Source organism: Athene noctua, chromosome 1 (genome assembly GCF_965140245.1).
Source record: "Athene noctua chromosome 1, bAthNoc1.hap1.1, whole genome shotgun sequence".
Lineage (NCBI taxonomy): Eukaryota > Metazoa > Chordata > Aves > Strigiformes > Strigidae > Athene > Athene noctua.
In genome coordinates, this window is record NC_134037.1 from 165,451,626 (window position 1) to 165,474,621 (window position 22,996).

A 22,996-nucleotide genomic window follows, 5' to 3' on the forward strand; every position below is an offset into this window, starting at 1 on the left:
TGATTCATTTAAGCACAACAGAGAAGTGGGTAGAGTAAGGTAAGGAGGAAACACAGGATGCAGGGTGGGTGCAGGTCAACAGGGGAAACATTTCATTGCTCCAAGAGATAAAAGTAGGGCAAGACGCAGCCCCAGGAGCATTGACCGGTAGAGGAGTCAGCTGCGGGGAATAGTACACAGCACTGGTCACCCACTTACTTTGTTAGCTGCTGATGCTGAGAGGTATTTAAGCCTTGTTTGTACAAGTTATTGTAGAACTTTACATATTTTGGTATAATTAAGCGAGCACTATTCTCACCTTCCCCCTCGTGGGGGGGTGTGTGTGTGATATATACATAAAGCTATATAGATAAAGCTTCATGGGTAGTGAGGTATCTGGTATGCCTAGTTTACCAACAGAGCTTGCACTGTCTGCCAAATATATGGTTTTGCAGCAGTAGAATTATAATACTGTAAATCTGAGGGTAGTGACCATTTTGCAATTATACAAGTAGGTTTTACTGGTCATGATTTTCCTCATATTAGATTAATCTGCACTGCTATTAATGCTTTTATAACATAAACCTTGCCTGTTGAAGGGATGATGCTGTTATTTCAACAAAAGTCCTCCTCCTGACCAAAATAAATCTGTGCAGATTCAATGTAGAAAAATTTTGAAAACTTCTATATGAAAATCAGATTTAATTTTGCATTAAAGTGAATAGCCTTGATACTTCCAATGCAGTCAGGTAATGAAGCAGTTTAAACATCCCATACCTACACCAAGTATGCAGCTTGTAAATCACTTACCCTCTTCACCTGCAAGTGCTTCTCTGCCTTCCCCCACAGCTGTCTTATCAGCACACACATTCAGAAAAACCCAAGGACAGAGCTCCTATTCACATTTTTCATAGTGCTACAAAACAAAATGCAGCAAACCTAAACCCAAACCAAACAATGGCATCTTTTGATGGGTGTTTGCAGTCTGACCTTATCTCTGCCTGCCTTATGCTTGAACAAGCTCATATGTGGAAATATTAACTGTCACTTAGCAAGGCCACATCCAACCAACGTTACTTGTCAGGGGAGATGACAATATAGAGCCACCACCAATGCAGTTGGTGTTTCAAGCTGCCAGTTTCCTGCTTGAAGGAGAAAGGAGCGATGTGGGTGAGGGTGCTGGAGGAGCTGATTTTGGGGGTGACTTCAGTTTGGGAGGCAGAAATAGCCGTTCGTTCAAGCTGAATGTCTTGCTCTGTGAGCCCCACCTCCTCCTCAGCCAGCTGAGCAGCATCCACACTCTCTTTTTTTAATTTGATCTAGCCTCTTTTGATGACTAAGGGAACAAGAAGATTATAGTTTAAGTATATAATTTTCATTTGATGTGACAGGTTAAAGCTATGTGCATTTAGAGAAGGCTTAGATTATTTTAGTTCAATTACAACACTGATTGAGTCCCTGACTCACTTTTGAGGCCTGACTTCATGTAGACATATGTTGACTTAAATTTACTGCTAATGAAATATAGGCATATGTTTACATTACTCTGCTTAAATGCTTTGTTGGTGTGTGGGGGGGGACTTACACAGGAAGCACAGTCCCGAATCAGAGGTATAGAGAAGTATTTTGCTTGTGGTTGTTTTTTCCAGCACAAGGGCTAGATATTTCAGAAGGTTTTTTGATTCCCCTTGTGCTCCTCCCAGTCATTAGCCTGTGTAATCTCCCACCAAGTGCAATGTGTGCTTTTCAGTGTGCAGTCCTGCCAGAGACCGAACGCCCTCAAGTCTCCCTGGCTTTAATTACAGCTGGGCAAGCTAAGAGCTGCAGAGAAGCAAACCTCTAAAACTCACATAGCAAGCTGGGAGCAGTAACCTTTCACTGGCACGGCTGAAGGGAGCGGACACAGGTCTCATATGAAACAGCAGCACATTTCTATTTCAGTGTGTTCCTTGCCTAGGACTGTCCTGAGGACAGCTGGTGAGCGATGTGATGTGCAGCAGCTGTGTGGGCAGAGGTGTAAGCCCCAGCCCTCCCTTTGTTTCCCATTTTCCGTGGGAAAATGTCACAGAATCATCTAGGTCGGAAAAGACCTTGAAGATCATCTAGTCCAACCGTTAACCTAACACTGACAGTTCCCAACTACACCAGATCCCTCAGCGCTGTCGACTCAACTCTTAAACACCTCCAGGGATGGGGACTCCACCACCTCCCTGGGCAGCCCATTCCAACACCTAACAACCCCTTCTGGAAAGAAATGCTTCCTAATATCTAGTCTAAACCTTCCCTGGAGCAACTTGAGGCCATTCCCTCTTGTCCTATCGCTTATTACTTGGTTAAAGAGGCTCATCCCCAGCTCTCTGCACCCTCCTTTCAGGTAGCTGTAGAGGGCGATGAGGTCTCCCCTCAGCCTCCTCTTCTCCAGACTAAACACCCCCAGTTCCCTCAGCTGCTCCCCGTAGGACCTGTGCTCCAGACCCTGCACCAGCTTCGTTGCCCTTCTCTGGACACGCTCGAGTCATTCAATGTCCTTTTTGTAGTGAGGGGCCCAAAACTGAACACAGGAATCGAGGTGCGGCCTCACCAGTGCCGAGTACAGGGGTAAGAGTGCCCATGTCCAGGTGGAAGGCAGGAAATTTGCTCGCAGAAACTTTTGTGTGTCCAGTATTTCTTGGACTTCGTAGGTCAGGCTGTGACAAAGAGAGTGTTAGCAGTTTCCCAAAACTAAAGCAAAGGTTTTTTAGGAACTCGGAACACAAAAGATAGTCATGCATGCAGAGGGAGGCACAGGCATTTTAGGTGCCTTAGCTAACACCTCCACTTCAGAGGAAACAAGCTACCTGGGTTTGTTTTTTTGCCTTAAAAAAAAAAAAAAAAGCAACCCCCCCATGCTTTTTGGAGCAGTCCTCTCTGCAGCAAATCTGGAAGTGGATCTGAACCTCTATTCTTACTTGTATTTCTCTTGCAAACTACAACAAGCAAACAGTGTTTTGTATGCCTTCTTTACTACATCTATCCATCTCTAGCCCTGGAGTGGAGGGGGAGGAGAAAGGGAGCTGCCAGCAGCCATAGTGATTGATTCGTCTCTTGTTTTTTATGCTGTGCTAGAACAACTTGTTTCAAAAATGACAATGACAAATCAAAGCAAATATTTCTTGCTAGAAATTCAAACTCCCCAAATTGTTAGTGGGTATTTTACTATTAGATGATCTGCTTTATCCATAACATTTATTTGGAAGTACCCTTTTCTCCTTGAGCTTGCACCCCTTAGGAAAGAAATGTATTTCCCCAAGGCCATTTGCTTCAATAATTGTTGTCATGTGAAACTGTCATTGATTGCTATCACCAGGGGACAGTTTGCCTGTATACAAAGGTAGAAATGCTGCACTTCTCCACTTGCACCAAGAAGTGTTGAAAGTGGCCCTGGAAGGGGGTCGGATGTCTCCCATGGACTCAGACCAGCCCTAAAGCAAAGGCTTGACTATGCTCAGGGCTGAGCACTGTCCTGCATCCGAGCTGGTGGCCAAACAGCGAAGTGTCAGGGGTCGAGCAAACACAGAGATCTGAGGAGAAGGGTGATGAAGTGACCGGGCAGAGAGCGCAGTTGGAGGACTGGGAGACGGGTGCTGCCACCCTGACAATGCTGCTACCCGGGGGCGTGCGCAGAGTGGTGTTTGCTCCCCTTTGCCCTTTTCAACAGGTTGACACTCCTCATCAGGGAAAATGCCATGACTCCGAGGGTGCCTCAATGCAGCCTTCTTAGCAGAGGGAGATTTCTCTCCCACTGTGCAAATCAAGGCAGTATCATAACTGGGGGTGCAGAGCCAAACTTTCCCAGCACTGTGAAGGGCTGGCTCTGCTCTGACATGATTTCCAGCTCTGTGAGCACTGCTCCTGTGCCGGGGAGGTCATTGCCTCCCCCTTTCCATGCAAAATATCCGAACTAAAAACATCTGTAGACAGTTCCTAACTTTCCCTTCCCTGCCAATGGAACTGCCGCGGCACAGTTGGTCTGTTAGCTACGGGAGAGAGCGAGGGAGGCAGGGAGAGGGAGGGAGGCAGGGAGGGAGGGAGGGAGGGAGAGAGGGAAGAGACAGGCAGGGAGCTCAGGTTACCGCTGCCGCATCGCTGCCTTCCCTCGCTTCTCGCTCCGGAGACACAGACGATGATGCACCGCCTCGCTCGGGATGGCTGGGCTGCAGGGGGATCAGGGAGACTTCACAAACTGTAGCCGTCGCCCCGCCGGTGGGAAGGGCAGCCCTCCCGCTCGCTGCAGCTCCCGCGCAACATGGCCAGAGCCGCCGGAGGATGCACTGCAGGCGTCTGAGGTGAGGAGGTGCCCGTTTCTTTCCGTAACTCCAACTGCAGGTATGACCGCGGGCAGGGGAGTCCGTTTGCCCACGGATGTGCCCCTGGACCTGCGTCACTGACTTTCCAAAACTCGCTGACTGCCGCGGCTGTGTTAGGAGGGTAAGACAAGAGGGGGCAGCAGGTGTGACCCAGCTTCGAAGACCAGGATCAAAGTCCAGACGTCCCTATCCATGTGTCCTGGTTTCAGCTGGGATAGAGTTAATTTTCTTCCTAGGAGCTGGCATAGTGCTGTATTTCGGATTTAGGATGAGGATAATGTTGGTAACACACTGATGTTTTAGTTGTTGCTAAGCAGTGTTTACATTAAGTCAAGGACTCTTCAGCTGCTCATCCTGCCCTGCCAGTGAGCAGAGGGTGCACAAGAAGCTGGGAGAGGACACAGCCAGGACAGCTGACCCCAACTGGCCAAAGGGATATTCCATATCATAGGACATCATGCTAAGCATATTAAGCTGGGGAAGAAGAAGGAAAGGGGGGGGAATGTTCAGAGTGATGGCGTTTGTCTTCTCAAGTGACTGTTACGCATGATGGAGCCCTGCTTCCCTGGAGATGGCTGAGCACCTGCCTGCCCATGGGAAGTGGTGAATGAATTCCTTGTTTAGCTTTGCTTGTGTGTGTGGCCTTTGCTTTACTTATTAAACTGTATTTATCTCAACACATGAGTTTTCTCACTTTTACTCTTCTGATTGTCTCTCCCATCCCACTGTGAGAGGAGTGAGCGAGTGGCTGTTTGGTGCTTAGTTGCTGGCTAAGATTAAACCATTACACCAGGGAAGTCACTCGCCCAAGACAAGCAGCGTGTGGCTCCATGGCATGTGGAGTTTGAGGGCTCTGGACTGCAATGCCCACCTTCTGGTAAAACAGGCGATGAGGTACATTGTGCTAAATGGCATAAGGAGTAGACTGATTTCATGATAAGAATGTACCTATAAGAATGTACAAGTAATCTTGTTTGTCAGAGGTTTAGTGTGTGTTTTAACATGGGGAAACATTTTGGAAGCCTGTGAACCTGTCCCCCAATAAAGACCAGGATCAGTTAGGACAAATACAGGCCAATGTTTTCTTCACTGTCCTGAGTGTTTGCTGAGACCTTGGATAAAATGCTTAAAAAGAAAAAGATCCATGAAGTACAGCTAAGTCATTAAGAAAGCAGCCGTTGGGCCTGATCCTGCAAACATTACTGTGTATAATCAGCACTTTTAAAGCCAAGTAGTTATTTACAAAGCATTTGCCAGCATAAGCACACCACAGTGGGACTTCCTCTGTTCCTCTGCTTTCTGCCTTGGCCCTGCTAATCCAAAGAGGAGCTGGACATTGTCCCTCAAGTTTAGCATTTGGCACAGGGCTGGGGTGGTGAAGGGAGCCCGAATGGCTGTCCCTGGGCTGTCTCTGCCCTGGGTGGAACCTGTATGATACCCAGGAACATTACCCTCCAAAAGTACCAGGTTGCTTCTTTAATAGACATGTGAATGCAAAGACTTAGTTCAACTGTTGTATTGATAGGGGAAGAATAAAGCTCCGAACACGAAAAACCAACTGTGCCATGAAGCAGCATGAAATGAAAGGGCACAAAACAGCACGAGCACCAGGCTCACCTACTCTGTGCAAGTGCTGCCGCAGATTAAAGTCGGGGAAAAAAACATCTGAAAGGTAGCATCCTGACCAGCCCTCATCCTACAGTGATACTGGCAGGGCTGAGCAGTACTGTCTTTATGAAAAATTTGAGAGTGACATTGGAATGTCTTTATTGGTAATTTTTCTGCTTTGAACATTTTTTGTACAATCTGCACAGCTATCTCTTCTCTGCAGTGCTCTTTTACTTCTTACTTCATGTATCTTGAGATTGCTGTCTGAAATACCATTTTCAGGTTTATTTTTCTTTTTCATTAAGATGAAAAATGCAATGTGTAGCACTACTTGTAAATGAAGGCGCAATAAATAATTTGTTTTGGGTGACACAGACACATACATAAAATTTTTGAAGAATGGTGCTTCTATGGGTTGGAGAACGAGACTTTTGGAGTCCTCGTATTGACAGCAAGAGCATAAAGAAGAATTTTCCTCATTACTTTATTTGTTTACGAAGATAAGAGGGTGGATGTGAGCTGGATTTTGTTTTTATTCAGCACAGTGAACCACAGAGTTTTATACAGAGTGAGAAGGCTGCTCTGATTCATCCCATCATGGACAATTGCTAATATTTGGTGAGATCTGGAGTTTGGAATATAGCAAGTAAAATAGTAATTGTAGTAAAATTGCTGATTCATGAGGCAATTCTTAAAAAAAAAGTTTAAATATGGTCATTAGCATCAGTGATAAATGGAAGATGGGAGCATTGTAGGAATAGAGGGAGCATTAGAAGAAGCAAGTTGATTAGAATTGAAGAGAAACCCAGAAAGCGACGTTTGGTTCACAGCAGGTGAAGGAAAGACAGAAACAGAAAGAGAAGACTTTTAGGCTGAATGTTTGGAAAAAAATACTACTAAGATGAGAAAAGGTCCTTCTGGGAGAACAAGGAGGGAGCGCCCCAGAGGCACTGCTGTTTTCTCTGCCTGTGAGCGAGGATGCCTCTTTGCTTTTTACCTTCCAGCTGTGTTTGGATTGCCTGTGGAAGTGGATTAAGTTAAAACTGTCCAAATACGCTCCTAAAAAGGACTAAAAGCACCTGCACGGGGGGCTGGACTGTAATGGCTGGCCTGTACAGTTTCTCTTTGTCGGTAGCATGAACTTTGCAACAGGGTGCCTAACAGCCCCCACTGCAACATTTTTCTCCTTCCTGGCAAAGGGATCTGGCCTTAACAAATATCCAAGCCGACATTTTGGTGGGCTTTTTAGGGCCAGGATTCATCAAGAGAATTTTACAGGCAGCTTGGAAAAACAAAATGATATTTTAAAATAGAAGTAAGCTTTCTTGACTTGGCTAAAGTCCCTGGAAATATATTTCTCTTTGACTCTTCAGATGCAGCACTTCTTTCTTGTGACATTATGGGAGCAGCTCCACCTCCTGCCAGACTTTTTGCTGGTTTTGAGAGCAAAACTGCATTGTGGTCTGAGGGTGCTGTTTGGCTTTTCCATGTCATGAATGTCATGAACAAGTGGTTGTGGCTGGGTAGATGAGATCAAGGTGCATCAAGAACTAATGTCTCTTGATGATTTTTTAATAAAGAGGAAGATGCAGCCTCTTATTCAGAAGATCACTGTGCCACAAATGCCTTCTCACCGTGATCTTTATTCTCGTTTAGGCATCGGCCACCTGGGTAGTCTCAGAGGCAGAATCTGGAGACCACATGGACCTCTGGTCTGGGCCATTGCAACTATTATAGTAGTTGAAATCTCCACACCCGAAGTGACACTTCTGTATCTGAACCGTAAAGGTTCTGGGTTTGTGGATGGGACCTAGAAATGTTGGTTCCTTCCCTTGTAATAATAAAGATGCACTTTTAAAATGGGTGAATGTTGCATGCAAACCTCCTATGCCTGTGCATTGCCTCTGAGAAAGCTGCCGTGTTCATCGTATGTTTATATGCATATGCTGGTACTGTGTCTAACCACCAGTACATTACCCTGTATAATACAGAAAACATAATTTGGAGGAGGAAATGGTGGAAATCTTTCTTTGAAGAGATAAGGTTAAGGAGTTACAGTGTGTCAGCTGGTTCTTCTGAAACTGTCATAGCTCCATGGGAGGAGATCTGATGCATGGGAGTGAAACTTCCAGGGACTCTTACTCAGTTACTGAATTTTAACCAATTTATATGGTTTTTTTTGGTCATGGTTTTTCTTTGATTGCTGGGAAAAAAGTTTCTTTGCTGATTATAACTAGACCAGTGTTTAGGCTGTGTTAGTCAAGCTGCTAAAAACAATAGAGTTGTGTGCATATATCTGTATACATCTGTGTTATGTATATGTGCATGGTATTTCATTGGGATTAATATTAATCTGGAATTTAACATATCATCCTAATACGGTTTGTTTCCCTAGAAAAAAATTAAATTCACAACTTGACTTGTTTCTACTCTTCATCCTTTGTTTTTTTCTTGTAACTATTTTTTTCCTTTCCTTTTTTTTTTTTTTTTTCCTTATTAAAATCCAAAGTGGTGAATGAAACCAGCCCAACCTTCTTCAAAGAAGATTTAATCTGCTGTTAAAGTTTCGTGGTCAATCAGCTAAATGGGTATTAGTAACATAATGGACAGAGCATAAGCCAGGCAACATAGTAGCATTTGCAAATCAGTAACAATAATGCTCCTTTTCTATCTGTTGTCTAATTGATTGCTTAGGGTTTGGAGATGGGGATTCCTGCCCCGGTTCAGTGACTGTGGGCGAATGGCTCACCCGCTCCCCAGAGTCAGCTCCCGGCCGTAAAACACTGTGGCCTTTCTGAAGAACCAGAGGCTTATTTTAAGCATCAAAAGCACCCATCCCTCAGACCCCCTCTCCCCATGCACACCACACCATGGCAGGCTGGGGTAGGGCGGAGATATCTGGAGAGGAACTGGGAAAGCTCACCCCCAAACCCCAGCAGCATTGAAAAAAAACCCACAAACCAAACCGAACCAAACCTAAAACCAAACCAAAAACAAAGAGACAAAAAATTACAAAAATAAAGAGAAAAAAAAGAAAGAAAAACCGAGATTATTTGTCTGTAAGTAAAGTGCCTAGCAACTCAGCGTTTAAATGATAGAAACTGGCATGTGTGAAGCAGAGGAACAATGTCTTGCTTTGACTCACTGATGGACTGAAAAGGAGAGACAATCCTGATAGCAGAGGCAGGTGAGAGGTAGCAGAGGGAAAAAGGGTTTCCGTGGTCTGGCAGCGAGGGTGGCAGAAAAAGTTTTTCCCTTGTCCTGTACCCTTTTCAGGTTTCCATCCTTCCTGCCTGCCAGTCTTGACGTTTGGTTTGGGTGAGGACATTGTTAATACATGTTACTATAAAAACCTCCCTCTGAAAAGTGACATTTTAAGGTGCCAGGAAGGAGACATTTAGCCTCATCACCTCGGTGGCTGTTTGCGTGCAGTTCTTTCAGCTGGAAATAGCACCACCGGCTCAGGAGGCTCTGCAGGATGCTGCCACTGAGCACACAGGGCAGGAGGAGACAGCCAGTGCTCCCAGGGGATGAGGCAGGATAGTCTCTCCCCATGCAACCCTTTATTTCGAGTGGAGGTTCACCACCACCATCATAGTCCTGCATGGGACCTGAGCAGGCGCTGCTGTTCCTGACAAGGTCTGGTAGGCACTGGGCAGCATCCTGCTCCGGGAGTTGGGGGACAGTGGAAAACTGTTGGGCCAGAGGCACCTGGTCATCCTTCCCTGACTTCTGAGCTCAGGCTAAGGGGGAAACCCAGCTACTCACGTGTCTCCCTGTAAAAACAGTGGCCTGGCCACGGCTGAACCCACTGCCTTGCCAGAGACATCATCTCTGAGAGCTCCAAGCTGGCCTCTGCTCCTCTGAAATGCTTGCATTTAGGAAAAAATAAATGTTTCCTGCTGTACTTGGCATTTACTTATTATCTATGTGTGTTTAATCCCTCTTCATGTCCTGCTGAGCTCCTGAAAAAACAGTTTAGAGGCTTTATTCTGAGGAAAATCAAAAGTTAACAGGTATTATTAGTACTTATACCAGGGCACATGTTACTTTTGATTATTAGGAAAGGAAAATGGGAATATTGCTGACGACTTTACCTGTGCAGTATTTGAGGTTGTAACTCCTGTTTACACACTTAAATCATGTCTCTGCTTTTGTGTCTGCCTTGTCACAGATGCTTGTGTCTCTGTTTACAAAGTGGGGATTCTTGCAAATGGTCAAAAGCACTTTGCTTGTTTGCAGTTTGGGTCATTCCCTGGCTGATGTGTGTGGCCTCGGAGCAAAGCCAATGCCGATCATCCACTGAACTCAGTGGCATGACTGTAGCTTTGCCCCAGAAAAATTAAGAAAACTTTATTTCTTTAAATTGATATTTTGAATCTGTTTCTCAGGAGGACTCTAGACCTACTTACCTCTCTCTGCCTTGGGCCAGATTGCTTTTCCTGATCTATATGGCATATAGTCTTGATCTCTTGGTGCCGTTTAGATAATTGTACTCATTAACAGACCTAAAGGAGGTGTCAGTTTAATTTTGATGGAATAACTAGGCTTCATCACAGGAGTTATCATGGCCCTGTCACTGTGCAACACAAAGGAGTTACACAAGGGTCAGTGATATGAACAAAGAGACTTTAGAACCATGGCAGAACACAGGAGGAAGTTCATGTAGCTGGTGGAAATAGGTACTTGAAAAGTAGAGGGCTGCAGCTTGACTGATTTGGATCACAGACCTTAACTACTATCTTCTGCTTTTCTTCATGTGTTCATTTCAGGCATGTGCGAGAGGAGTGCTGGACTGCAGGCTCCTGTAGCCCATTGCTTCTTGGGTCTCAGGCTTTTGTACAAACCTCCTTTGGATCTGTGCAGAGCCATGGAACACTGCACCGGTCAGTTTAAACCAACAGCTCTCTAAGACACGAAGCAGGTAAGTTTTGGGCATTGCCCTACATAAAATATTTTGCAGTTGGAACAATAGGAGCTGGAAAAGGCTTTGAGATAATTACAAACTGCATTTTCTGACTCAGATCAGAGAGAACAAATCAATTATAATGTCATGCAAAAGGATTTTCTATAAAACTGGAAAGATTTGTTTTGATGCAAAAAGACTGGATGCTGTTCAAAATGACCTCCAGAAAATGGTTCCTCGTAAGTCTCCATTGCTTTCTGGACCCCCTCCTGTAGATTTATTGTTCCCTTCTTTTTAACATCTCCAGGACTGTTCCATGGAGATATGTGACGCAGGCTGGAAATCTTGAATCACAGACTATATTTTTTGTCAGATGCAGGCAAAGGAGGAAAGATGCAGTGACAGATAATTTAGAAACCACAGGTCTTGTCACACCTCACCGATGCCTGTATCTCTGCTGTAGAGCAAGATACGTTAGTTTGGATGGTGACAGTTTTTTTAAATGCAGTCGCAGCCATGTTGTCCTGCTGAAACATAACAGAAGCAGTGGTTCTTCATACGTTTGCCGTATACAGCAGTTCTCCCAGGCAGTGGGGGAGACAGAGCATCTGCTTCACCCACAAATCCAAACCTGCTCTTTGCAAGTGGCGTGAGGGATGGGATGGGGCTCAGGATCCCAGGGGTAAGGAGCCAATACCAGGGAGATTTAATTCCCTGATACAGCAACTTAAGCGGTCCAAGGAACCGACCTACCTCTGTTAATATAAAACGTTTTTAACTTTAAAAATTTTCCCTATTCACCTGAAAACAAGAATGAAAATTACAGTTTTAAAAGAGAAATGGCCTCAGTAAGAGGAAGCTGGTTGTCTCTCTGCCACCCTTTCTTTCCCTTAGTGTTCTTTCAGTAAATGCCAACCTCGTAATGTGTCGCCAAGCTTGGGTCCTTGGGACACCAAGGCTGTACTTGCGCAAATGAAACTTTTCCAACAGCCCCCTCCCCCTTCTACCACAGGCTACTGCTGGCCTCGGGGGCATCTGGGGCAACTTTTCTTCTTGGGCTCCAAGGGGGAATATTAAAGGCAGGGCCATCAGGTGAGACACCTGTGTGCACTCCCATGTGTTTGTGAAGTTTACCTGCAGCGGGGAGTTTGGGGAACTGGTGCTATCCTGGGGAAAGACTATTGCAAGAGTGAAACAAGGAAGAAATGGGATTGCAACAGAAGACAGGGTACCGTCCTGTACAGATACGGAGGCTGAGACTCTTCCACCGCACCTGGTTCGGAGGCTTGCATGGCTCTGCAGGGCTGGGGGTCACAGTGAGGAGATGCAGCTGGGGCGAGTCCCCAGAGCAGGGTGCAGCATGTTATCTGGATGGCTCCCTCCTACACACGGCTGGGGAGGCAGAGAGAGCTGAGACACCAAACTGGGAACACACAAGGTGCTACTGGTGTGATCTTGGTCCCTCGCAAGCCCTCTCCATAACCCCCTCTGCAAATACCGCTATGGGTAATTGCAAATTTTTAGTTTGAGAAAAGATATGATAGTTTGAGATAAGCTTGAACTTGCTTTTTTGGTGATTAATGACAAAAGCTAGTATTTTCCAGTTTTCACACAGTCAGAACCAAATGAGACTTTGCTCCGGGAAGTGTTCCTTTCTTGTCAAGGCCACTGCCTATGCGTTGGCAGCAGGGAGGGACCTGCTATGAAATGGTACATGTACATATGTGTGATTTGCAAAATTTATAAAATATGTTTTACAATTTACATAAATTTACAAATGTTTGCATTGCATGTGTGTGTGTGTTTATATATCTGTATAAGGTATGCTGCTTTATACATGGACAGAAAAAGGAAGACGGTCTGTCTCTGGATAGGCAGTATGGTAAATACGTGCCAGAACTTACGTTGGGAGGCTCTCTCCCAAACATCCAGAACAGGGACTTACAAAAGTTTTTTTGAGATTTGTTACCAGTGTCCAAACCCAGAAATAAGTAAGAAGTAAATATGGTCAAGTCACAACAGTCTAATTCTACTGAAATCTGGTAAAGTGAGTATATTACATCATGGTTTCTTGTTCTTGAGTATTTCTGAAAAGGTTTTAACGGGTTTCAATAGAAAATTGCTCTCAATTACTTTCTCAGTTCAGTATTTGAAGAACTTCTGTTTGTACATGTTCTGGAATTCCTGTGACAGAGAGATGTCAGACCCTCGAACAGTCTCGTGAGAGCTGGCGACAGGAGAAAACTTCTTCTGCAGCTCTGTTGTCAACCTCAGAACGTCATCCTTTCCTGAAAACACTATTTTCAGGATATTCATGTGCTTCCTCCCAGGCCACTGAAGAACATGAGAACAGATGCAGAGCAGATTTTTGTATAATCTTTTGCATGTGTGTCTCTGTGTGTGTGTATATATATATGTATGCATATGTATATTCTGACACAATTTTACATTTATATTAAAGCAATTTTTATGTTAATCACAAGACTACCGCGAGCTATACATACAACAAAAAACAGATCTGAGGAATACTCTATTTAAAGATAAAGATAATTTTTATATAAATGCCAGAAGAAATGTGAACTTTTGAAATATTTTCAAAATTCATTAGTGAATCATTGCAAAAATGCATTTCACTGTGGGAGGAATTTCAGTAAACCAGGACTCCAGTTCTACTTGTTTCATGCTTGTGAGAATACCATCTGAAATTAATGGGACTATTCTTACGGGTAAAATGAGCTGAATTCGGTCCCGGGAACACCCAGCTGGACTTTTAAATGAACTTAAGCCTGCAACGCAAAACCTTTTCATTGCTTGGAAAGGGGAATTTGGGCAAAAGGAGGGCACTTACGTGGTTTTGAGGAGTCTATGCAGAACATTCCTGGTCGGAAGGCAGAGATCAAATCTACAGCTCTGGTGACTGTAAATTTAGTTTGCTGTATTTTTAGATGGGAAGCCAAATGCAATTCTTTGTTAAGAAGGGAGGAAGAGGAAGGGAATGCCCTTCCCCCCAGTAAAAATTTCCACATCCTAGTGCTCTAAACTAGTAGTTGGGCCTGTGGGTTAATGGAATAAGTATCTGAAGCATTATACTCTTCTCACCAGGATAATTTATGGAGATGAATAATTTCTTTTTGGCATGGGTCTACTTTGATAATTCTTCTCTCTCTCAAAATTTACATTAATTTTTAACCAGATATGCAGCACATTAATCTGTTACAAGGACGAATGAACTAACATTGTTATTGTTTGGATCTTTTTCACCTAAAAAGAAGATAGGAGTATGGACAACCCCCTTCTCACCTCAGCATGTCCTAGTGAGCCGCTTAAACTCAGCAAAAGGTGAAACATCCAAATAATCTGACCCAATGTTGTTTTATTTTCCTGAGCAGCTGACCCAACATCAAATACATGATTCATGGCTCCTCCAGCAAAAAGATTGGGAGCAATTTCTGGGTCAGTGCAAGAGGCCCACAGGATGCAAAGAAGATGAAGATGGGAGGAACCTGGCTGGGTCTGCCAGTTGGACAGCACTTGCTGGCTCTGGGACACAGGCACTTTTCAAACAAATGGAGAAACATGGTATTTAAAAATACCTATTACTGTTATTCTCTCTCATCTGGCATGGGCACGTATCTGCTGCTTCTGCACTCTCTGTCTTGTTAAAGCCCTGATGGGTCTAAGTCATGGTTTGTAAGACACTGAAAATGGGGAGGAGGCATCAGTCAGGGTAACTTGGTATCAGTGGACATGCCTGTGTGGATTTCTGAGGATATGCTGACTTGGGGAGCAAGTTCAAGTAAGCACGACTGTGAATTTGATTGCCAGCAGAACATTTTGTGGGAATGATACTAAGAGAAATGTGTGTGGGTGAGTGCCCTGAAATAGGTAGCTTTCAATTAGAGATGACCTGGCTTTAAATCCCTATGCAGCGAGTTTGGTATGCAGCACTGAAAGGAACTAGATTTTTTTTTTTTTTTTAATGTGCTGTTCCTTCTTGTTTCTTTCAGATGGATTTCAGAAAATTCAGGCTGTTTGTTTGCCTTGTAGGACTCAGCTGTGCTAGTTTCTGGGTTTTTTACAGCAATTTGACTGAATTCTGTATCTTCTGTGAAAACAGCCATGATTATATATTCCCCATAGAGACTTTTAGGAGAATTGGAGGCAACTTCTCGCAGCTCCCGGATATAGACTGCCATAAGAACCCACCTTTCCTCATCCTGCTCGTGACATCCTCATACCACCATGTAGATGCCAGGATGGCCATCCGGCAAACCTGGGGGAAGGAGAGAACAGTTGCCGGCAAGCGCCTGGTGACATATTTCCTCCTGGGAAGCACTGTGAATCTCAGCCAGCAGGCTGATATCGCTGCTGAAAGCCAAAAGTACAAAGACATTATTCAAAAGAATTTTACCGACACTTACTACAATTTGACTTTGAAGACCATGATGGGAATGGAATGGATTCACAGATTTTGTTACCAGTCCAGCTTTGTGATGAAAACTGATACAGATGTGTTTGTCAATGTTTTTTACCTCACTGAGCTTCTTCTAAGGAAAAAGAGGACCACTAGATTCTTCACAGGCTTTTTAAAGCTGCACGAGTACCCCATACGGAGAAGAGGGAGTAAGTGGTATGTGAGTAGAGAAGAGTATCCGGGAAAGACCTACCCACCGTTTTGTTCTGGGACTGGCTATGTTTTATCCACCGATGTTGCTAGTCAGATCTATAACATTTCAGAGAGAGTTTCGTTCATTAAGCTGGAGGATGTATTCATAGGACTGTGCCTTGCCAAATTAAAAATTCGTCTGGAGGAACTTCATTCAGAGCAGACGTTTTTTCCAGAAAGGATTAGGTTCTCTGTTTCTCGCTTTAAGAAAATTGTGATGTGCCACGAAGTAGAACCATCTGAGCAGCTGAGCTACTGGAATCACTTAGTGACAGAAAATCACGGAGGAGTGCTCTAGCACCTTCCCTGCTTGAATTAACAAACTGAAATGCTTTACATTTACAGGGCTGCTCTTGACTCCAGCAAAACTCCAATTAACTCTAGATCCATCACACTGAAGAATTTTTTAATGGTTATTTTAATCTGTTTCTGTCCAAGAACAGGCAAGCCTCTTTCTCTCCCACTCACTTCCACCTCTTTGCATTCCTTCTCTACACAAGTTACAATTATTTTTCTGAAAGATGCAGGACTGCAAACCTGACCTCCAAATCTTGCTGCTGCAGGACTGGGAACATTTCTGCAGTGCCAAACTAAAAGTTAAAATACTTTTGTACAGAGAAGAAAATTTACACCTTCTTCCTGATCCCCCTTGATAGATTACTGCATTTGCACCCATCTGTGCAGGCATTTAAGAAAAGGCGTTTGTAGCTGTCAGGACGTTCCCCTCCTGGCAGAGGGAACTGCAGCCCTGCCCTTGCAGTCAGCTCTGTGTGGGCAGACCTGTGTACTGGCACAGATCCCTCCTTCAGTCTACACACATTTTCTTACAGAGATGGAAGAATTTGCCCCTGCGGCACTCCTGTGACAACCTTAGGTACTTCATGTCACCTGGTAAATGTGTAAGGCTACTGCATCTGTTTCCCTATATGCGCCTCCTGCTGAAAATGATACGTGGTAGAGCCGGATCCATGCTCAGTGGAGGGTGTCCTGGTCTTTCTATTAAATAGACCCCGGAGACGTCTTTTGCATTTGTGTCTCACTTTGATAGCTTGAAAGCTACTGTAAATGGCTTGCCAAAGCTAAACTAGAGTCACTTACAGTGAGCTAAACAGTGCATCTGATTTAGACATCTTTCCCTGTGAGGAACTGAGTGTGTAAGGGAGAAGTCAGGAGGATTTTTCTCTTTTAACCAAGACCTAGTGGGAAAATGCGCCCAAGTAATCATACAGGCTGTGAGCCTCATTTCTGATTTCATTATCAAGCAAAGACTCATGAAATCACTAGGATGTTTATAGATTTCAGAGATAAGGAATTGAGTCTTTACAGTAGATGCTATGAAAAATACATTTGGGCTATGGAGGGGGAGAAAGGCGTTCTTAAAATCATGCCTTATGCATTACTCCTATTTGATTTACTTTCACGCAAAGAAAAGGTCAGTTTTACCAGAAAAGAAGTATTGAATACCTACACTATGTGTGAAATGTTTTTTTCAGAGAGCAGTAAAAGCGGGGCTGCTCCCATGGGAAGATGAGCCAGGAGCTGAGGGGATCCGACAGCCGGCGGGGCTCAGCCCCACACACCCACATGAGGGAGCAGGACAGACCCACCGATGGTGGCCAGGTCCAACCAAGTATCCCGATCATAAGTCAGTATCATGGTGATGAGGTAGGTCTGAGGTCAAGCCAGCGATGGCTGGGCCCTGGTGATGACAGATGGGGGTCAGGATCAGACCCAGTGAGGGGAACCAGGGCACAAGGAACCATTGCCCCGGGATGGCAGGGCAAGTCCCTGGGGATGGGGATGTATACTGAATGTGGTAAAACACATGATAGAAAGACAGGCAAAAATATTTTATTGCTTTGGGGTTATTTATTTTTAGTTTTTCTTTTTTTTAATTGAAGTTTATGAGGACTGTCCAAATGACTCTTTCTACTTGATGTGTCTGAAGGACAGGATATTTTTGGCAGGAATATCCCTCATCCTGAAAAGTGTTTAATAATGGTAATAATATATTATTTATTTTCTTCTGATGTAGAGTAACCTGAGGTCATGCACTTATTTTTGACAACCGATGATGAAAGAAATAGTGTTTATTTGTTTGGTAGAAGAACAATCTTCTTTATTTTAAGTTTCCCACTCAGAAAATGGCTATGTATATGGTGTCTTCGGGGATATGGCTATCCAGGTGGTTGGGTGGGTGGCCAAGGAGGTGTTTGCCTTTCCCTAGTGTGTACCCTATGCCAGGGGGTGGGCAGCCCAGCTACGGATTGAACAGCATCTCTCCCCCTCCCATCCCAACTTTACGGGTGTATCTGCCCTTGGATTCAAAGCCCTGCTGTAGCACACTTACTTTTGCAGTTGCCTTCACTAGGTGCAATGGGTCAGACTGCTAAAGCCTAGGAACAGCATTTTAATCTCTATTCTTTCCATGTAACCTGCAGAAATGTCTTTTTGCCATTCACTGCTATTGTACCCAAGGTGCAAGCTGGCTACTGCTTTAATTTATGGAAAAATGCTGCACATAAAGGAATGCTTCCTGGCCTCTTGCCTAGCTCCCTCTCTTGTGGGCTAGAGGGTCTGTGAGTTTGGACAGCATAATGTTCATCCCGGCCTCTTCTTGTTCTTAGATAAATAATTCTGCAGTCCTTTGTGGGTCTCACTTCCACCTCTGTGCCTGGTGCCAACTTTATCCCAGCTGGCAGGACCGGTCCAACCGCACAGTCCCAGGGAGCCTGTATCTTGGCAGAATAGCTATTAATTTACATATGGATGTGTTGACTTGTTCATCTCCACTAGGTGTTGACATCCAAGAAGTTTGGTGGCACCTGGCTCCTGGGATGGTGCAGCTGCTCTTCTTCTGTCAGGCTGAGTTCATGGCCAAAGGGAAAGTCTCCCATTAAGGAGACAGTATTTTGGGTTGTTTCCCTGAATGACTGCTGCTTGTGAGTGGCATTAAAATACGTCTTACCTGAGCAGTTTGTGGCTTTGTATCATCATAAAAAAAGCTACCCTTGAAGGCCAAGTTCTGCTAGACTTCTTGACTGTGGCTTTTATTTTAGTTCAGGACTGTTCCTAATTACTTGAATATAGTTACTAACTGAGAAGATGGTGCTATTCTCTGTTAATCACATTTGCAGATGCTACCACTATATTTTTGGGGGCTAAATTCATAGCTACCATGCCATTAGAAATGAGGTTCTCAGGCATGTTTTAAGAAATCATCCCATTCTGGATACCCTTTCCAGGGAGTCTATTTGTAATTTCAGGTGACCCGTGCAAGATGCCTCTCTTTATTACTGCATTCAAAATATTTTGTCCCCATGTTGTTAAGCATCTAATGGCCTGCCTATCTATCTGAAGCATTTGGGTTATCACTGCTAAATCTCTGATGAGGTGCAAATGAGTACAGGTTGAAATGTTATGGATTCAGATAGCCTGTTCCTTTCCTTTTTGCAAATTATCTTCCCAAGTGTATGCTTTATGTTACTGCACATTATTTTTCTCAACATATGATTTTCTTTGTGCTCACATAAATTTGAAATTAATTTCATAATTCTCTCCATTCAGTAGGCTTTGAATAAGAATACAGTAAATGAATAATTAATTACTTAAAATACAAGGTTATCCTGCTGGAAAATGTGATTTAAGAAAAGTAAATGATTGCATGTAAGTCAAATTCATTTATTTAAACAAAGCCACCGTGCTAGTCAGTTTATATGTATCAGCTAAATGAAATTAGTTTTTGCAGCTTAGGCCTTGGATCATGACTTTTAACACAATCAAAACAGTATTAGTTGCCAAATTATGTGTATTTTCCTATGAAAGACATCACAAAAAGATTGGAAATATAACTAGAACTGTAATCATAATACTGCGGTGTATATATACTTATTTTTAAAATTTTGTATAGGCTAATAAAAGAATTTGGGCAATTTGGGGGCAGTTTATCTGTAGAAGTAGTGCATTATCCTAACATTTTTATGCTTTCTAGGTCAAATGATCATTAAACCAGATTTTTATGAATAGCTTTGAAAAGTTACTCTAAAAAGTGAATCCAGTGTTTTTAATTTATTAGGAAGGAGTTTAAAAATCAGCAGAGCTGATAGTATATTAGAGTTGATTACAGTTGTGTATTTCAGCATACTCCATTTCTTCCAACACAAGATCAGTTCTTCACTGTAGAAAAATGAATACATTTTTCACAACTCTTAACTCATCAACTAACATTCTGAGTTTAGGTCTGCGAAGGATTTGGACACACATCTCATCTGATTCAGTATTACTGAGGAGGTATAACCCTTCTAGGCACCTTTGAGAATACAGGATAGATTTTTGTAATGAAACATTTGCCTTACGTAAAAGCTGAATGGAACACAAGGGCTAACTGTCTGTAATGGATCTGTCAGGAATGCTGCTTTTCTTGGATTTGTGCGGGTTACTATATAATGTTAATATAAAATGCGTGACAATGTTTGCATTATTTGCATAGAACATGAGAATGTTGAGCTAACTATTCAATGTATGATATTTTAGTAAAGTATTTTGTTACCACAGTTTTGTGTGTTCTCTTATCTTTTCAGTTGCGAATGTATTAACATTTTGGGATGTAGTCAAGTGAGGAGTCTTGCTCTTTTTCCAGTTAAAAAAGATAGAATCACAGAATCATTTAGGTTGGAAAAGATCTTTAAGATCATCGAGTCCAACCGTAAACCTGACACTGCCAAGTCCACCACTAAACTATGTCCCTGAGTGCCACATCCACATGTCTTTTAAATGCCTCCAGGGATGGTGACTCAACCACTTCCCTGGACAGCCTGTTCCAATGCTTGATAACCCTTTGGGTGAAGAAATTTTACCCAATATCCAACCTAAACCTCCCCTGGAGCAACTTGAGGCTGTTTCCTCTTGTCCCATCACTTGTTACTTGAGAGAAGAGACGGACACTCACCTCACTACAACCTCCTTTCAGGTAGTTGTAGAGAGCGATAAAGTCTCCCCTCAGCCTCCTTTTCTCCAGGTTAAATAACCCCAGTTCCCTCAGCCGCTCCTCATTAGACTTGTGCTCTAGACCCTTCACCAGCTTCGTTGTCCTTCTTTGGACAAGCTCAGCATCTCAATGTCTTCAAATACTGCACACATTATTTAAGTTGCAGCCTCACCAGTGCCAAGTACAGGGGGACGATCACTCCCCTAGTCCTGCTGGTCACACTATTCCCGATACAAGCCAGGATGCTATTGGCCTTCTTGGCCACCTGGGCACACTGTCGGCTCATATTCAGCCGGCTGTCGACCAACACCCCCAGGTCCTTTTCCACCAGGCAGCTTTCCAACCACTCTTCCCCAAGCCTGTAGTGTTGCATGAGGTTGTTGTGACTCAAGTGCAGGACCTGGCACTCAGCCTTGTGGAATCTGAATCTGTTGAATTTGCTCCCCTTCTCTAAAATGCCTTAGCATGTACATTGTAAAATGACTGTTTGGTTCCTCTTCCTAAGGTGAACACATAATTCCCATAAAAGAGAAAGAGATCAAGAATGGGAGTGGTTTCCCAAGCATTAAGCATGCAGTCCTGCCACATTAGCCACTCCTGCCATTTACAGTCTACATATGGTACACCTTTAAGTCAAAGGCACCTTAAAACAAAACTTTATAAACAGGGTGCGATCTGATTCAGAACATTTTTGTTCCGCATGACAAGAGTGTCAAGTGCAAGACTGTTAAAACCAAGCAGGGGAATTGATAAAAGACAATTTTAATCACAGTTGATAGCTTTTGGAAGATCAAGATCCAATCTGAAATGGTTTTGCCTGTGTCACCATAGGCAGCACTGTTTGACTGTGGCTGACTGGCATTGCTCCTTGGGACCTGGAAGCACAGCGCTGTTCCCCTATCACTTAAAAAGGAAATGTCAAATAACTAAAGGCCATCTGATTGTCTGCCAAGCACAAGCAGTTATGAACTAAAAAACGTAACTAGAAAAGGTCTCCCTTACCACATTTATCCTCTGTTTTATCTTTTTTCCTCGCTTACCTTTCTGGTGTATTTTTCTTGTTTGCAGCTGGATTTAAATTCACTAGTTCATTCCACCAATATATTTCCAGAAGTATCTTCAAATATTATCACAGTGGATAGTGGAAAACATCTGAGTCACAGGACTTAGATATATGCAGGACATAGGAGATCCAGTTGGAAAAAACAGACTTGAACTTGAACATGTTCTGGCTGAGCAAACAGAGATTTTTTTCAAAGCCTAGTAATACAGTGGTTTTAAGGCTATCCTTCTAAAAAGTTCACTCAAGTACATTTTCACTGAAAAATGTAATTAGACAATTTCAATAGTTGAGAAATAATCTTGTGGTTGCCTTGTGTTTCACAAATTAAAAAATACCTTATTTTTGTGGGGGGAAAAAAAATCCAAGTCCCTTCTTAGAATCTCTCCAATTGAACCATGTACCCAATATCCCTTGCATTCAGCTACTGACCTAACCTGACCTTATTTAATTTATGACTTTGGGTGCAGGGATAGAGGTCTGTGTAATCAGCTTCCTATTCTTCTGTCACTAAAAGCACTTACAAATCACAGCCGCCCTTACACTTACAAACTGTCAGTGTACAGCTGTAGGCGCAGAATGTCATAAATTAGTTATGTGGTGTGATTTACACCTCCAGCTTGTAGATCTTCCAGGCAGCTCTATTCCCTTCATGTTCAATTTAATTGTTATTGCCTGAACAGCAGTTGTAAGTAAATGTTTGACTCCAGTACATAAAGGGACCTGCAGCTTTTACATGTGCTTCTGCTAGTAAAGGTTCAGTGAGGGAATTAAAAAGAAGAGTGAGCTGAGCCATGAGGCAGGAGTGGGAGTGAGCCACGGTGTGTGTGAGTAATGCAGCTTGCTCCTGCCAGGGGTGAGGAGGCGGCAGAATAGCAGCGCCTGTTCCTGGCGGGGAGAGCTCTGTGGTGAGGGTGAGGGTGCGCGATGTACCTGTGTTCACCCGCCCCCCCAGCCCATTTTAGGGATCCCATACCCTTATGTTGAGGCCAATTCCTACATGCCTTGCAGGTGCAACTCAAGTGGCAGGAGGGTTGCTGCCAGAGGCCACTGTAACTGGGTGGTACTGCCTCCTCCAACTTTGCTGAAGAAAGTGCTGCATGGGATAGGGGAGAAGAGGGGATGGGAAACTTTACCCTATAAGCCTATCAGTCCTTACTATATTCTTGAGATCTTTCAGTACTCACCAGTTCCCTAAGCTTTTAGGAAATCTTATTTTGTATACAAGTGTTGCAAAGGAAATGGACTAATACCAAAATAAAGTTTACTGCTCCTCTATAGGAGGAAGCCAAATCACAGCAGTGATCATGAACATTTCCATTACTCTGGCAAATAAAGAGAAATTAAATACCTGAAACCATCTCTACCAGGAATTTATGTTCTCTTACTGCAAAAGGGCAGCTTTCAGTCAGACTTGGTATCACAGATAGAAATAAATGTCTCC

At 43.6% G+C, this 22,996-nt stretch overlaps 1 protein-coding gene across 4 annotated transcripts; it reads left to right on the forward strand.

Moving 5' to 3' along the window:
- The first annotated feature begins 3,743 nt into the window (after positions 1–3,743).
- B3GALT5 (beta-1,3-galactosyltransferase 5) lies at positions 3,744–19,275 on the forward strand. Of its 4 annotated transcripts, XR_012633489.1 has the most exons (5): positions 3,744–4,304; positions 10,706–10,857; positions 14,229–14,418; positions 14,847–16,379; positions 16,999–19,275. XR_012633489.1 is itself a non-coding variant. In XM_074903965.1 (4 exons), the coding sequence occupies exons 3-4, from the start codon at positions 14,248–14,250 to the stop codon at positions 15,801–15,803; spliced, it is 1,128 nt and encodes a 375-aa protein (XP_074760066.1). In that variant the 5' UTR covers positions 3,744–4,304; positions 10,706–10,857; positions 14,229–14,247; the 3' UTR covers positions 15,804–19,275. The 4 variants fall into 4 exon arrangements, 3 of the variants coding, with proteins under 3 accessions (XP_074760066.1, XP_074760088.1, XP_074760080.1); XM_074903965.1 differs by having other exon boundaries at positions 14,847–19,275; XM_074903987.1 differs by lacking the exon at positions 14,229–14,418 and adding an exon at positions 12,981–14,178 and having other exon boundaries at positions 3,746–4,304; positions 14,847–19,275.
- The last annotated feature ends 3,721 nt before the right edge of the window (positions 19,276–22,996 follow it).

Excerpts from the sequence above, each read along its gene's own strand:
- B3GALT5 (XM_074903965.1), top strand. The coding sequence starts at position 14,248 with ATGATTCATGGCTCCTCCAGCAAAAAGATTGGGAGCAATTTCTGGGTC. Across the intron at positions 14,419-14,846 it reads CAAACAAATGGAGAAACATG|ATGGATTTCAGAAAATTCAG; the intron begins GTATTTAAAAAT and ends TGTTTCTTTCAG.